Source organism: Pseudomassariella vexata (assembly GCF_002105095.1).
Source record: "Pseudomassariella vexata strain CBS 129021 chromosome Unknown BCR38scaffold_4, whole genome shotgun sequence".
NCBI lineage: Eukaryota > Fungi > Ascomycota > Sordariomycetes > Amphisphaeriales > Pseudomassariaceae > Pseudomassariella > Pseudomassariella vexata.
In genome coordinates this window covers 905028-918416 of record NW_024467959.1, presented here as the reverse complement: position 1 = coordinate 918416, position 13389 = coordinate 905028, and the positions used below count along the sequence as shown (strand labels likewise).

Sequence of the window (13389 nt, the reverse complement as noted above, 5' to 3'; positions counted from 1 at the left end):
CGGAAGGGGATAGTGAAGTTAATTAGGTTAACTCGAGAGTTGCTTCAGTGGTTTTAGTGCTCATATCCCGTGGTTACGAACCAGGACGGACCAAATCTTAGTCAGCTTATTGCAGAACTAAGATGAGAGAAGTGACGGAGTAAGTTAGTATTTCTAATTGAAGGTGGAAAAGACGCAATGCCTGTAGGAAATGTTTTGTCCTACACGTCTAAAGCGAGGAGAAAGATCATGATTAGAACACGTAAGAGCTGATGAAGTCGTATCCTCGAAGAGCCGCCTTCCAACCCTCCGACTCGGGATCGCTGCTCAGGTCACAGATGTGCGGAGCGCCCTCGACAAGTGCCAAGCCGGCCGCAATGCCCCTATTGACCATGGCCTCATACGTGCCCCGGCTCTGTTGCCACGGAATTAGATCATCAGCCGTGCCGTGGATCAAGAAGGTCGGCGTCTGGTAGTTGGCTTGACGAATCTGCGCGAGTGGGCTGGCGGCCCTGATTTGATCGAGCGTGGGTTGCGGGAGGAGGTTCCAGTCTTTGACGTCGGAAGACTGAGCCGCGGCCTTCTTCCTGCTGACGAGCCCGCCGAGGATGACGGGGAGGGTTTGGGCCTTCCAGTTGATGTGAAGTACGATGCGGCAGCGCGGGTCAGTCAGAATGTGGGGATCGGAGAGCGGCTCCCAGGCGCCTAAGACGCCGTAATTGGTGATGGGCTCGTCTTGGACGGCTTCAAGCACATCATATTTGATGCCCCGGTCCTCAGCGCCGACGGGCTGGATTGGACAGCGCCACCACTCGTCCTCGTAGTTGGTGGCACAGTAAAAGGCTAGGATGGCTTCCGGTGGCCGCAGGCCTCGTGGGTGTGCAGTCCAAGCGAGCGACATGGCGAGCTGTCCGCCCGACGACCAGCCCACCGCTACCACTTTATCGCCGTCGATCTCGAGACCTGGCCGTTTGAGTTTGATATGAGGCAACGTGTTGCGAGTCCAGTGGAGGGCGTCGCAAACGTCCACCATCGGTCCCTCGGAGAGACTGACCTCAGGGCAGAGTCGGTGATCCAAGCTAACCGGGAGAAAGCCTTTCTCGAGCAGAAGGCGTGTCTGAGCCGGTCGAATATCCTTTCTGGAGAAAATGATATGGCTGCTCCTTCGGGGCGACTGCGTGGCATACTATAAGTGAGGAACCGGCAGGGCCAGCTAAGAGCCTGATGGGGATACAGAACGAGTGCCTCCGGGTAGTCTGTGGCGCCCACAAAGCGACGCCGGTTCGCCACCTGGAAGCAGAAGCAGCAATCCCGCCACTAGACCTCTATCTTAGTGCCCGGGCTGCTAAGTTTGAAGAACGGCTACGACTTAGCGGGAAGAGAAATCTGCTTCGCAGCGCGAGCGCTAAAGCGTCACATATACTCCGGCAGGATAGGCCGGCGAAGAGGAAGCAGGCGTCGCAGCTACTCCGACCGGCAGGGTACACTATGGAGAAGGAGGCCCGGGGCTCCGAGTGGATGAGTGAGGAAAAGGAGGTCCCGGCTGCCCTCCTCGACCACTGGAGGAAGAGATGGCTCACCGGAGCAGAGCATCACGATCGCCAGCGACGCGCTATCGCTGAGGAACCGGAGGGCCCTTCGATGCAGATACCGAAAGGGGGCAAGTATTTCGGCCTGAACCGACTGGAGGCGTCTACGCTGTGCCAGATCAGGACGGAAAAAATAGGACTAGCAGCCTTCTTATTCAAGACAGGGGCTTTTGGCGTGTACTCGCCGCTATGCCGCTGTGGCGATGCCCCTGAGACGGCAGAGCACGTAATCCTCTTTTGCGGGCTGTTGGAAGGAGCGAGGGAACGATTACGGGCCGCCATCGCACCACGGCCACTATACTCTCGCAGAGACCTCGCAACGGCAACAGGAGAACCAGTAGTTAGTGGGACTATTGTAAGATGGCTGCTAGGGACGGGTCGGACAGCTTCAAGGCCCAGATAGCATCGATCTTCTCAGGGGGGACTTTGTTGGTAGGTTGAGAACCAACGTAGTATGGTAGTGAACGCAACGCAGTCGCCAATAGGGCGAACCGACGACGCAGCGTATGTATTTAGTCCAGCCATTAGGGCACGGTTTGACATACGGGAGTACTAATAGAGGTACCGGGGGCTTCGAGCCTACGGCGTATTTAATAATAATAATAATGATATGGCTGCCTCCGTGGATCATCGAAGCTTGACATGGGTCAGTGATGGAGTCGAGTGAGTGTGGGTAGGCTTATTTCGTACCGACGGGCATTTTCTTATTTGGGAACTCCCCATCAACGGGGTAGTAGACATCGGCGTGGATCTCCTGGTCTCCTATTTTCTTGTACACAACCGTCTCCAAGGCCGCCTTGACCGTCTTGACCGTCTTTTTGGCTGGAAATGCGCCAATGACACGTACCGTCTTGGACTCAGGCGCAGCACCGTCCGTCCACAAAACCTCGTTAAACCCTGCCCCTCTCATCAGCCGCGCCCTGTGCTCTTCGTCGACCAAAGCGTGCGTGCGGCCGTCCTCGAACAACCACCAACCTTCGAAGAGGCCGACGACGATGTCAAGCCAGAACATGTTTTTCGTGATCTCGACCAGCGTCAAAGCCCCGTCTTCGCGGAGCATCTTGCGCAGGTGAAGAAGCGACGAATCCAGATTTCTCGTCGCGTGGATGCAGTTGGTCGCTATGATGCAGTGGAAGGCGCTCTCATACTCTGCCTTGGGCGGCTTCTCGACGTCGAGGAGCTCGAACGACATGCCGTCGACGCCGTTGAACTGCTTCCTCGCGGCGGCGACGAACGAAGCGGAAATATCGGTGAAGACGTACTCGAAGGGGATGCCGTGGTTCTTCAGGTGGTTCACGATATACCGAGTTGTGCCTCCGGTCCCTGCGCCGATTTCAAGAATGCGAAACTTGCCACTACCTGTCGCATTGGTAAAGGCTTTCAGCAAAAAGTCACCGAGAAGAAGGGTGGGCGTCCTCAGGAGCGGCCAAAATTCGTACATGTCTTCCAGCGTCTTCTTGGTTTCTCTGTCGCCGAAGACTATCTGTAGGCCGTCCTTGTCGCCGACTAAGCACGCGGCCATCTGAGACGCAACCGTCCTCACTAGATTGTTCACATTGGCGTGCTGTGGGTAGAGGCCGATGATTTGCTGGTAGATAGCTTCGGCAGGGATGGAATCAACAGGGACGTCGGTTCGAGAGAAACCTTGGTTCGAAGATAAAATGAGCTTCCCATCCTCGAGGATGCGATAAAGCTGGCGTACAAGCTTCTTATGCTTGTCCAAAGTTCCAACTCGAGGAACGGAATCGCCAGCCCGCAGCTCCTTTAAGTCGCATCCAATTTTGGTAAATGCTTCTACGACATAGGCCAGAACCAGTCGCGCCTGGTGCGGGTACGCTTGAGCCCAGAAGCCGAGGGCTTGGGTGGCTTGGGCCAGTTGGTCGTATCCGAACCTCGTCTCCTGAAAGGCATCAAGTGCTGAAGTGATGGTGGGTCGATTCAGATTCACCGTATTGGGTGGTTCAGGGTTAACGATCAAGGCTTTGTTGGGCATGCCCACATCGGCAATACCGGAATCGGTGCTCGGCGAAGGTGGTGAATCCAAGCCGTCATCTTCACCACCGACACCCAACTTCTCATCCACATGGGTGACGAGGGTTTGGATGTTGGGAAAGAATAGAAAGCTCGTCAAATCTATCGTCAGGCCCAAGACGGATCGAATGTCATTGAGGACCTCGGTGGCCATGAGCGAGTCGATCCCAAGTTCATCGAGCGTCGAATCGTCCCTTAGCTCCTCGAGCGGGATGTCGGTAACACTACTTAGGACCTGACGGAGTTCTGGGCGCTTGCTGGAAGACTTCCTGGTCGGAACGGCTGGAACGGCAGGAGCAGTTGATTTGTCAACCGCATGAACCACAGGCTTCTCCAGGGTTGTGTTTGCCACCCCAGACTTGTTGACGCTCTTCAGCATGCGGGCAGGTAACGCCTGCGGCATCTTGGAAAAGCGGAAGCCGAACGCCGCCATGACCATCTTCTTGCTTGCGGCCTCAAAGACGTAGGCATCTGACGACGCATCCGCCTCGCCGCCCTCGCTCATGTTGGAGTAAACGATCCACTCTTTCGCGTCTGGATTGAAGCCCCCGCCCATTTCAATATGCTCTATCTTCATGCAAACCAGAACATCTTCCATGCTTGGGTTGTTGAAGTAGTTCACCACGAACCCGGCGAACTGCATGAAGCTATCGGTCATGGGGGTATCGCAGAGGCGTTGGTCGGCTGGGTCGTTTGTGTTCGGAGTAATGGCCACCTTACCAGCGGCTTCCATGCGCACACAGGCTACTTGCTTGATGCCTCGGAAAGCTTCACCATAGTGGACGACGGTGTTGAAAGCACGATATATGTGATTTCCTTGTATCTTCTCGGCATCGGGATGATTTAACAGCTCCTCATACCGGCGGTGGCCTGTCAGAGACTCGAATCGCTTGAACTCTTGGGCGGCCTGCGCATCATCACGCTTCTTGAGGCACACTCTGCCAGTAGATTGTTCAAAGGGTGCGGCGATAGGGCCCCCGGTGGCCTGAGTGGTCATGGAAAAGGGCCAAGAGGGACGTACATCCTCGAGGCGCTTCAACGTGAGCATGATCTCTTTTGTTGTATCTTGGCCAATTGGAGACTTCATCAAAAGGTCATTGACAGTGGGCACGTATTTCTTCGCTTCGGTGTCTTTTTGAAGGAACAAGGCCGCGCGGGCGACAACCTCGAAATATAACGATGCCGGAGCGAGCGTTTGCCCAGCCATGACGTGTCCGCCCAACATGGCCTTGAAGCGATCGGCATGGGGATCGATTCGGAAAACCGCCTCGTTCTCCGACTTATCCTTGAACCGGAGGAAGGAGAGAAGTTGATTCGTCTCTTCCACGTCTACGGCATCAGACTTCGCCTCCTCCTCAAGACCTCGACCCGTGAATGGAAGCCAGTGCCGCGTCTTCTCGAATTGGTGCGGTGGCAGGCTTAGATACCCATACTCTGGCTTCTGATCTCTGTGGATTGCCCAGTATTGTGTTGCGTACCCGTTTCTCCAGAGATCAATGGTCACGTCCGCGAGAGATCCTTGCCCATTGGATGAAGTGAGCTGAGGAGATAGGAATGCATGGCACTGAGAATCTGGCACGGAACCTTTGACGAGCTGGATGACCGACGACCTGCGGCCTGCTTCTATCCATGTGCTCTGCGGGAACCGCTTGGCGAGCCTTTCTATCGCTCGTTGGAAGAAGACGGGACGTCTTGTATGCTCTGAAACAATGTCGAAGTCGGGTTAGGTTATGCTTTCGACGTCATCACAAGTCTCGAGGTGGAGGCTTGGGCTTTTCCACACCAATTCCTTGGCCAAAGCAGTGAGATGTGGCAGCATTGACTCGGTAAATTTGGAATGGAAACCATGTGTGACTTTGAGTCTCTTGGTGCGAACCGAATCCCGAAGAAGCAGCGTATTTGCAACATGCTGCTCCAGGGCATCGACAGCCTTGGAAGAGCCCACCACAACATGGCTCCTCGGACCGTTATAGCAAGCAACCTCAACATAGTGGTCGCCGTGCTGAGTCCTTAGTGACCGAATAACTTGGTCGACGGTCTGACGGTCAGCCTGCAAGAACATCATTGATCCTGGCTCAGGACCCCAGTGCTTCATCATAATGGACGCTCTTCCTGCGACCAATGCCAATGCATCAGGGAGAGACAATGCGCCTGAGATGCATAATGCAGTGAGCTGACCGAAGCTGTGACCAACAACTGCGCTGATCTTGAGTCCACAATCCATCCACGCCTTAGCGGAAGCATATTGGATAGCAAAAAGGGCCGAGTGCAGAGTCGTCAGGTTTCTTACTGGCACTGTTTGGAATATGGAGGGGTAGAAGCTTTCCAGCCCCCTGGAGATGAGAAGGTCGTTGCAAAAATCGAGGTGATAACGGAACACTTTGGAGGAACGGTAGATGTCGTCCGAAAGGCCGATGAAGTTACTCTCCTGACCTCCGAATACAAGAACCACAGGCTTGGGCTCTGCAGCTGTTTGTATGCCTGAGCCATATGATGACGCTGCTTGAAGCGTCGACTCAAGGTCCTGGATATTGCTCACGGTCTTCGAAAGGATGTAAGGCAGCGCGTGGTTCGCTCGATCAGCGAGATTGAAAGTCAACGACGCCAGCATGTCTGCAGTCTCCGCCTTGCCGTCCTTCAGCCAAACTAGCAACTTCTTGCTGTACATGGAGAGACTGCTCGCGGAGCCAGCCGAAACAAAGAGTGGATATTTCGAAAGATGCACAGGGCTTGCTGGAGTGCCTGAAGATGGCTTCTCGCGAATCATGACGGCCGAGTTACTGCCAGCCGCACCGTGGCTGTTGACACATGCCAAACGGAACGGAGGGTTCCAGGGTAACGTGTTTCGAGGTATCGCCATCTGGTCCTGATCAAACGGAGGGATTTTGGGATTCAGTGCGTTGTGGCTCGCCTGCGCGGGGATCTTTCCGTGCTTCATCATCAGCAGAACTTTGATCAGGCCGACGACACCGGCAGTAGCCTCGGTGTGTCCGATATTGCCCTTGATGGAACCAAAGTGTAGGAGGTTATCTCTTTGAGGGCCGCCAAAGGCGTCGCGGATACTGCGGACCTCGACCGGATCGCCAACCCCGGTACCGGTACCATGAGCCTCAACGTAGGACACGGATACCGGCTCAACGCCACCGAGCTGCATCACCTTCTGGTACAAGTCTATTTAGAGGCTGAATGCGGTACCGTAACATGGCTGTAATTGTGGTTCTGGTTGGCTGCAGACCCCACGATGACGCCGAGGACGTTGTCGTTATCTCTGATGGCATCGGAAAGCTGCTTGAGAACCACCACGGCCACGCTTTCACCTCGGCAATAGCCATCAGCGGCCGCGTCAAATGGCTTGCACTGCTCAGTGGGGCTCAGAAAGCCTGCCGCGTGCAGGTTCTGGTAATCGAATGGACTCGAAATCACATTGGTGCCACCGGCGATGGCTCGAGAACACTCTCCAGACCATATCGCTCGACAGGCCGTATTGATGGCGACGAGTGATGACGAGCAAGCGGTATCAATGGTCAATGAAGGACCTGTCCACCCGAAGTAATGGCTCATGCAGCCGCTGATGAAACATCTTGAGGTTCCAAGTGTAGCATACGCAGTGGCGGGATGACACGAGACATTGTCGTAATAGTTGTTCATGACAGCTCCGATGTAGCAGCCATAGTCGTCTGGTTCCGTCGTCGACGAAGCGCCAAAGTAGCCAGCTGACTCCAATGCCTCGTACACGACCCGAGCAGGATTCTCTGCTGCGGATCCCAGGCAATAGCCTCACGAGATGATTTCTTGAAAAAGCGGTGGTCGAATGCATCTGGGTCTCGAAGAAAGTTGCCCCACCATTTCGTCTTTGCGTAATCTTCGGTTTGGGGTAATCGGAGTCGTTCAACGGGCGCAGGCTCGACCATTGTCTTACCTTCAATATCAAATCCCAAAGCTTGTCGACCGAGTCCGCACCAGGGAACCTTCCAGCCATTCCGACGATGGCAATGGAATGGGAAGGGTATGGAGGTGAGTAATGCGATCCATTCATGACACCATTGACTGGCAATGCACCAAGAGGCTGCTTGGAATTTAATCCTTTCAGGTTGCTCAGAGCGAGTACTTGGAGGGATGAAGTTTGGACCAGAGACGACGGAATATGATTTCCAAATCCCGCAAATGCGACCACCTTGTTGGATTCGGGCAGCTGAAGAACGGAAGACTTTAGAGTCGCATACCAGTCCGCTGTTTTCAACAGCGTGTTTTCGAGAACAAGCCGAGTCAATGAGCCTTCGGAAATAATCTCACCGTCGATGGTTGATCGTACAGGGGCATGAAGCATCTCCGCGGCCGGAAAATTCAGCTCTTCAGAGCGCAGGATAAACTTCATGAGCTTCTCCACGGCATATGAGTGACCAGCGGTGTGGAAACGACCATGCACATAGACTGTCTTTGCACGCAAACCCCGATCGCGAACTTTGTTGCTCAGGCCATCCAGATCGGTGGCTCTAATAGTGACGGTCACACATGCGCTGTCGTTGATGCTGGAGATATATGCCTGATAAAACTAATTAGAGACTCCAGATAAGTATTTCTGTGGAGGAGAAAAGCTGCTGACCTACCTCCGAATACGATCGAATGATGTTTCCAACCTCAGTCTTCTCCTCGACGTTACCTTCCCTCCAGCGGATAGCCACGCATGCGTTTTTGTTTGGCTCATGGGAAAAGATGCCATCGTGGTCAACATATGCTCCTATGCACACGGCAAGACGAAGCCCAACAGCAGCAGCAGAACCAAGGTCAGCTTCGCTCTTTGGACTAGCCACAGCAATGGCACTGAGAAGGCCAACGCAGAAGCCCTGAATCCCACCAGATCGGACGCTTCCTAGGACCTGGCGATGGGAGTCGTTGCCGAGGTGTTCAAGGTAGCGAGCATACTGGCTGATCTGGAGGAGAAGGGTGACGGGAAGAGCGTAGTGATTGGGTGAATCACGTTGATGGTGAGGAAAAGAGCCGCCATCTTGGATCCATTGACTTAGATTACCTAGATACTTGGATCCAGGGACCTGACGCATACTGGGATCGAAGTCAACAAGGCTTTGCCAAAATTGAGGCAAGGCAGTCACTGCATCCTTGAGAGCGGATAGTCGAGGGTTGCTGATGAGCTCTTGCCGCAAGTCTTGTAGTCATTCTTCTGACGGAAACTCGGTCTGCGGCCCGAAAACCAGCAGTGAGGGGAGATCTATCATGGATGTCATTCTCAAGATATGTGGCAGTAAACCCGGAGATTGTGTTAGAAAATAAGAAGATGCTAAACTCGGCGCCGATGGTAAATGTGGAATGAGCTTAAAAATCGTGGAATCAACGTTAATATAGAGAAACAAGGACTGGAGAGTCACTCAATCTATGGGCACTTTCGTCTATATCACAAAGGATTAGATCCTAGCTACTGTTGTTTCATTTCTCTACCACCAATTACATAGCGGGAGTATTCAGTAAACTCAAGACGTAATACTACTCTCCCGGGCCCACAATATGGCCCATCCGCAATTGGTTGACGATTGAGATCCTAATCACCTCATTCAACTTCGATCCTCTCGCCAATACACGTAAATGGTCTGTTGCAGAATCTCATTGCAGTAACGTCATATAATCTAGCTGCACCGCTATGATTATCTGCAGTTGGAAAGCCTCAGATTTAGTTCAAGGTAGTTCGATGTACACCCAATAGGGTAGTTATGAAAGGACTTATACATGGGTATGGTTACAGGCTCTGCTTCTGTCACATCTACCGCATATGCCGTGTCCGCTGGACCTTGCTCAAAATGATTGGCCAACCCTGGTTCAGCCAGAAGATATGCTTGTTGCGGAGTATTTAGTAAACATAGCAGCTATCTGTATAGGATAAAAAGTGAGGTCACTGACGGCATTATTCATATGCTATTTCGGCAACTGCTGAGCATTGAGCTATTATCCCAGCTACTATGAATAGGGCCAAGCCACCAGCAGAGCCACCAATACGACCAAGCTACTAACACGGCCATCATCAGTCGCCATGGCACAGACAGAAATGGACTGCAGCATGATGCTGACATGCAGAAAGGCGGTCTCCAACACCCCTGATGCAGACTTGCAGAGAATTGGTTTACAACAGCCTTGGTGCTGACATGCAGCAAGTAGGTCCACAACATCCCTGATATTGACATGCAGGAGTCGACGTCACTAGCCCACGTCCAGAGTTACCATTTAGGGATAGAATCTATAATATTAAATACGCCGTAGGTGTTAACCCTCGGTACCTCTACAAGTACTCCCTTAAGGGGCTATAGATGATATAGCGGGCCCTTAAGCCGCGTCGGGCGGTTATACAGGTAAACTTGTAGCCAAACGACTACTAAACCTCCTGTCCCTCCCTAAGTCTGTGCTACAACCCCTGCCTGAACTACCGATAAGCGTGGTAATGTGGCACTTAAATTCGTCCTCAGGGGTGGGATGCTGCTGATGTGCAGAAGATGCTCGACTATTTTTTTGTCGCGACAAGTCGTAGTATCTGCTAATTGGGGTTCTCGTCGAGCGTATACATCTCAACCATACGCTCAAGTGGATAGACCGTAACGTGGTCTAGACGCTCGCAAGAATCGCGGCGAGAGGGCGTGCTGCGCGCCTTCTATCGTGAGGGGACGGGTTCGCCGACGAGCGTTATCGGATAGGCGAGGTCCGATAAGGGGCCGGATTAACGATTCGAATTCTGGACCGGCTGTCGAGTTATATTCCGCCGACGTAGTGCTTGACGGTCGACTGGCTAGGATGCTCGTAATCCTAAACTGCACCAATCTCCCTATTATCGCTAGGTAGGCGAAGTCAACAAGGTGGGCAGCGCGCCGTAAGGGTTGACTAAACCCCCTTGTGTGTCAGCTGCGGGATTCGAACCCGCGACTCGTCACCAACCCAAGTGGGCGAGGCTCAAATCGGGACTTATCTACCAGCGAAGTGACCAACTACACCAGCCGACAATAGAATCTATAACAAAAACACCCATAGTATGCACATTCCGCAGAATCCCAGCTGCTGGGTTCTGGTTGCCGTTAGTTCGAGATATCCTTTCAATGAGAAGATTCGGATAACTAGTATAAAGCTTTACTATGATTGCTATAAATTATTTACTCCTAAAGCGAGCTAGCTACCTACAAATTACACATTAAACGCTTTATTTCCGACATTTATAAATTAAAAAAGGAAAACTTTCAAAACTTATTTTATGTCCTCTACAAGTAAATATAACGTAGTCCACAAGCGAACGGGTCACCCAACCGAACGGGTCACGCCCATAGCAAAAAATAGAACTAAACTTTCTAACTTTACCACGCAACTAATTCTCGATGGATTCTGCTCAAAAAGAATCTCAATTACTCCTTGCAACTCAGGCTATCAGAAATGACTTAACACTTAGTATCCGACGTGCTGCAACAATCTACAAAGTCTCGAATACTACTCTCCAGGCGCGTCTTCAAAAACGTCAATCACGTCGCAATATCGAAGCTAACGGTCGGAATTTCACAAAACTAGAAGAAAATACGATTATTCAAAGGATAATTGAGCTAGATTCGCAAGCATTTCCTCCCCGGCTAAGTGCTGTTGAAGATATGGCAAACCGACTGCTACGCGACTCGCATATCACAAAGGAGGACTTTCTTCCGGCATTTTGCGACGCGTTCAAGAAGAGCCTGACCGAAAGCAATATTCGTGCAGGCTTTCAAGGGGCTGGGCTTGTGCCTTTAAGCCCAGATATTGTTATTGAGAAGCTGGATGTGAAATTACAGACTCCAACGTCCTCCCGGCCCCCTACGCGGGAAACCCTTCCTTGGGCTTCTCGGACGCCAAACAACCCAACCGAGGCTACTTCGCAATCCGAATTTATTAAATCTCGAATTTCCAGGCATCAAAATAGCTCCCCGATGTCAATTTACGATGCTATCGATCAGTTTTCGAAAGGAGCGCGGAGTATTATGCATAAGATGGCTTTACTCCAAGCTGAGGTCGCGGAACTTCGAGAGGCAAATGCTCTAATTAGCAAGCGGCGCAGGGCCAAAAAAACACGAGTACGGCTTGGAGGATCACTTAATTCACAAGACGTACAAGATCTTCAAGATCAAAAGGACGTTGCGCAGCAAGTACAGCAGGAAATGCGTGGAAATAGCGCTGGATCAAATCGTGGCCAGCCACGGCAACGGCGCTGTGGCGTATGCGGGAAGACCGGGCATAATGCGCGAACCTGTCAGGTAGAGATAGAATCATCTGGGCAAGAGTATTCTGAGTAGTTTCAATTGATTTACGGCGTTGTGGTTGCGAAATCGTGTTGAATTCCATGTTTTGCTAGTTGGCGTGACCCGTTCGGTTGGGTGACCCGTTCGCTTGTGGACTACGTTAACTCGTTTTCGCTATTCTATTTCTTATTTGAGTATCACAAACGGGTATCCAATCCCTCATAAGTTACTAGCTTGTAGGTTCGTACCGTAATCTCCAATCATGCGAAGTTTCTTTTTTAGAAGATCGTGTCCAAATAAAAATAACGTACGGATAGCAGCATTATTGATCCCATGGGATCTAGATGCCAGATTCTACGACAATTTCTGAATCCTACTCAGGCCCAGGCATCAAGCAAGAGCAGCGGGTTGGTATGATGATCTGCATAAATAGTGAACTTCTCTCCCATCTCACTACTTACGCGGCATACTCAATTCATTCTCTTATAAAGGACGCAGACACTCATTTATTCTTGTTTTCAGCGTTATGCTCTTCGCTTCATTTCTCGCGGCGGTCGCCTTTAGCGGCGTGGCATTCGGGGCCATCGACTTTGAAAACTGGGCACCACCAGGGGACGGAGACGTCCGAGGTCCTTGCCCAGCCCTCAACAGTCTGGCGAACCACCATATCATCCCACACGATGGAAGAAATCTAACCGTGCCGCTGCTGGTGGATGTTCTTGGCAAAGCCTTCAACCTCAGCCCAGAGTTGGCGACCGTCATCGCTCAACTCGGCATTGCCACCAATGATCCCAGCGCTGACTTCTTTGATCTGCCTAACCTCAACAAGCACAATGCTTTCGAGCACGACGCATCCCTATCACGTGTCGACTTCGCCTTTAGCGGTGAAGAAAACATCGCCACATTTGACGAGGCTACTTTCCGAAGATTCTTCGATCCCTTCAACGGCTCCGAGTACATCGGCCTTCAGGCCGCAGCTGCTGCTCGCTACTCTATGGTCCAATACTCCCGGGAGCATACGCCTGGCTTCACCTACGAATCTCAGCACCAAATCACGAGCTACGCCTGAAAAGTCTGTCTGGTTTGGTGAGGGACCACCGCTGAATAACGCCACGACTTTTGACATTCCAGAGTGCCCCAACAAAGCAAGGAGACGGGGAAGGTTTTAAGACTCTGAGATCTTATTCAAGATGAATACTTATCGAAAGACAATAGGGGTGATAGGTTATCCCAAGGGGGTTTTCCCTGTAGCTATAGGTACGATAAGATAGTACTAGCGCTCCGGCTGATCCCTGGCAAGGACAGTCGGCCTGAAAGGGCCCTCGGCTAGCTAGCTAACGTAGCCTTCCGAATACACACACTTTACACCCTATATGCACTCGCATTAATAGAGCTTTATAGAGATTCAGATCGCTGCAGTTCTCGGGTGTTACCATATGCTCACGCATCAGGGTATTAAGAAATTTATGGTTGAATTTAAGGTGTTGTAAATGGGGGTAAGCACGGCTACTGATTTGCTTCTGATGTGGGTGCTATAATTT

General features: G+C 51.9%; 3 protein-coding genes and 1 non-coding gene across 4 annotated transcripts; 1 reads left to right on the top strand and 3 right to left on the bottom strand.

Annotated features, from left to right (window-relative positions):
• Positions 1–232: 232 nt before the first annotated feature.
• On the bottom strand, positions 233–6935 carry BCR38DRAFT_509936 (uncharacterized protein; the record flags this gene model as incomplete). The annotated part of the gene is made up of 7 exons (XM_040864998.1): positions 6266–6935; positions 5341–6133; positions 4933–5298; positions 2544–4827; positions 2259–2465; positions 2114–2147; positions 233–1142 (listed from the first exon to the last, which is right to left on the bottom strand). The coding sequence occupies exons 1-7, from the start codon at positions 6751–6753 to the stop codon at positions 233–235; spliced, it is 5082 nt and encodes a 1693-aa protein (XP_040717838.1). The 5' UTR covers positions 6754–6935.
• A 1031-nt stretch (positions 6936–7966) lies between these two features.
• On the bottom strand, positions 7967–8944 carry BCR38DRAFT_152977 (uncharacterized protein). Its single transcript, XM_040853726.1, has one exon. The coding sequence runs from the start codon at positions 8657–8659 to the stop codon at positions 8156–8158; it is 504 nt and encodes a 167-aa protein (XP_040717837.1). The 5' UTR covers positions 8660–8944; the 3' UTR covers positions 7967–8155.
• Positions 8945–10493: 1549 nt separating this feature from the next.
• Positions 10494–10596, bottom strand: BCR38DRAFT_t117. The gene has a single exon. It is a non-coding gene; the product is annotated as a tRNA-Thr (tRNA).
• A 1704-nt stretch (positions 10597–12300) lies between these two features.
• Positions 12301–13218, top strand: BCR38DRAFT_426377 (Chloroperoxidase). Its single transcript, XM_040859762.1, has one exon. It carries the CDS (start codon positions 12375–12377, stop codon positions 12915–12917), a length of 543 nt encoding a protein of 180 aa, XP_040717836.1. The 5' UTR covers positions 12301–12374; the 3' UTR covers positions 12918–13218.
• The last annotated feature ends 171 nt before the right edge of the window (positions 13219–13389 follow it).

Bases quoted from the DNA above. Each gene is read 5' to 3' on its own strand.
- BCR38DRAFT_152977 (XM_040853726.1), bottom strand. From the start codon at position 8,659: ATGCGTCAGGTCCCTGGATCCAAGTATCTAGGTAATCTAAGTCAATGG.
- BCR38DRAFT_426377 (XM_040859762.1), top strand. From the start codon at position 12,375: ATGCTCTTCGCTTCATTTCTCGCGGCGGTCGCCTTTAGCGGCGTGGCA.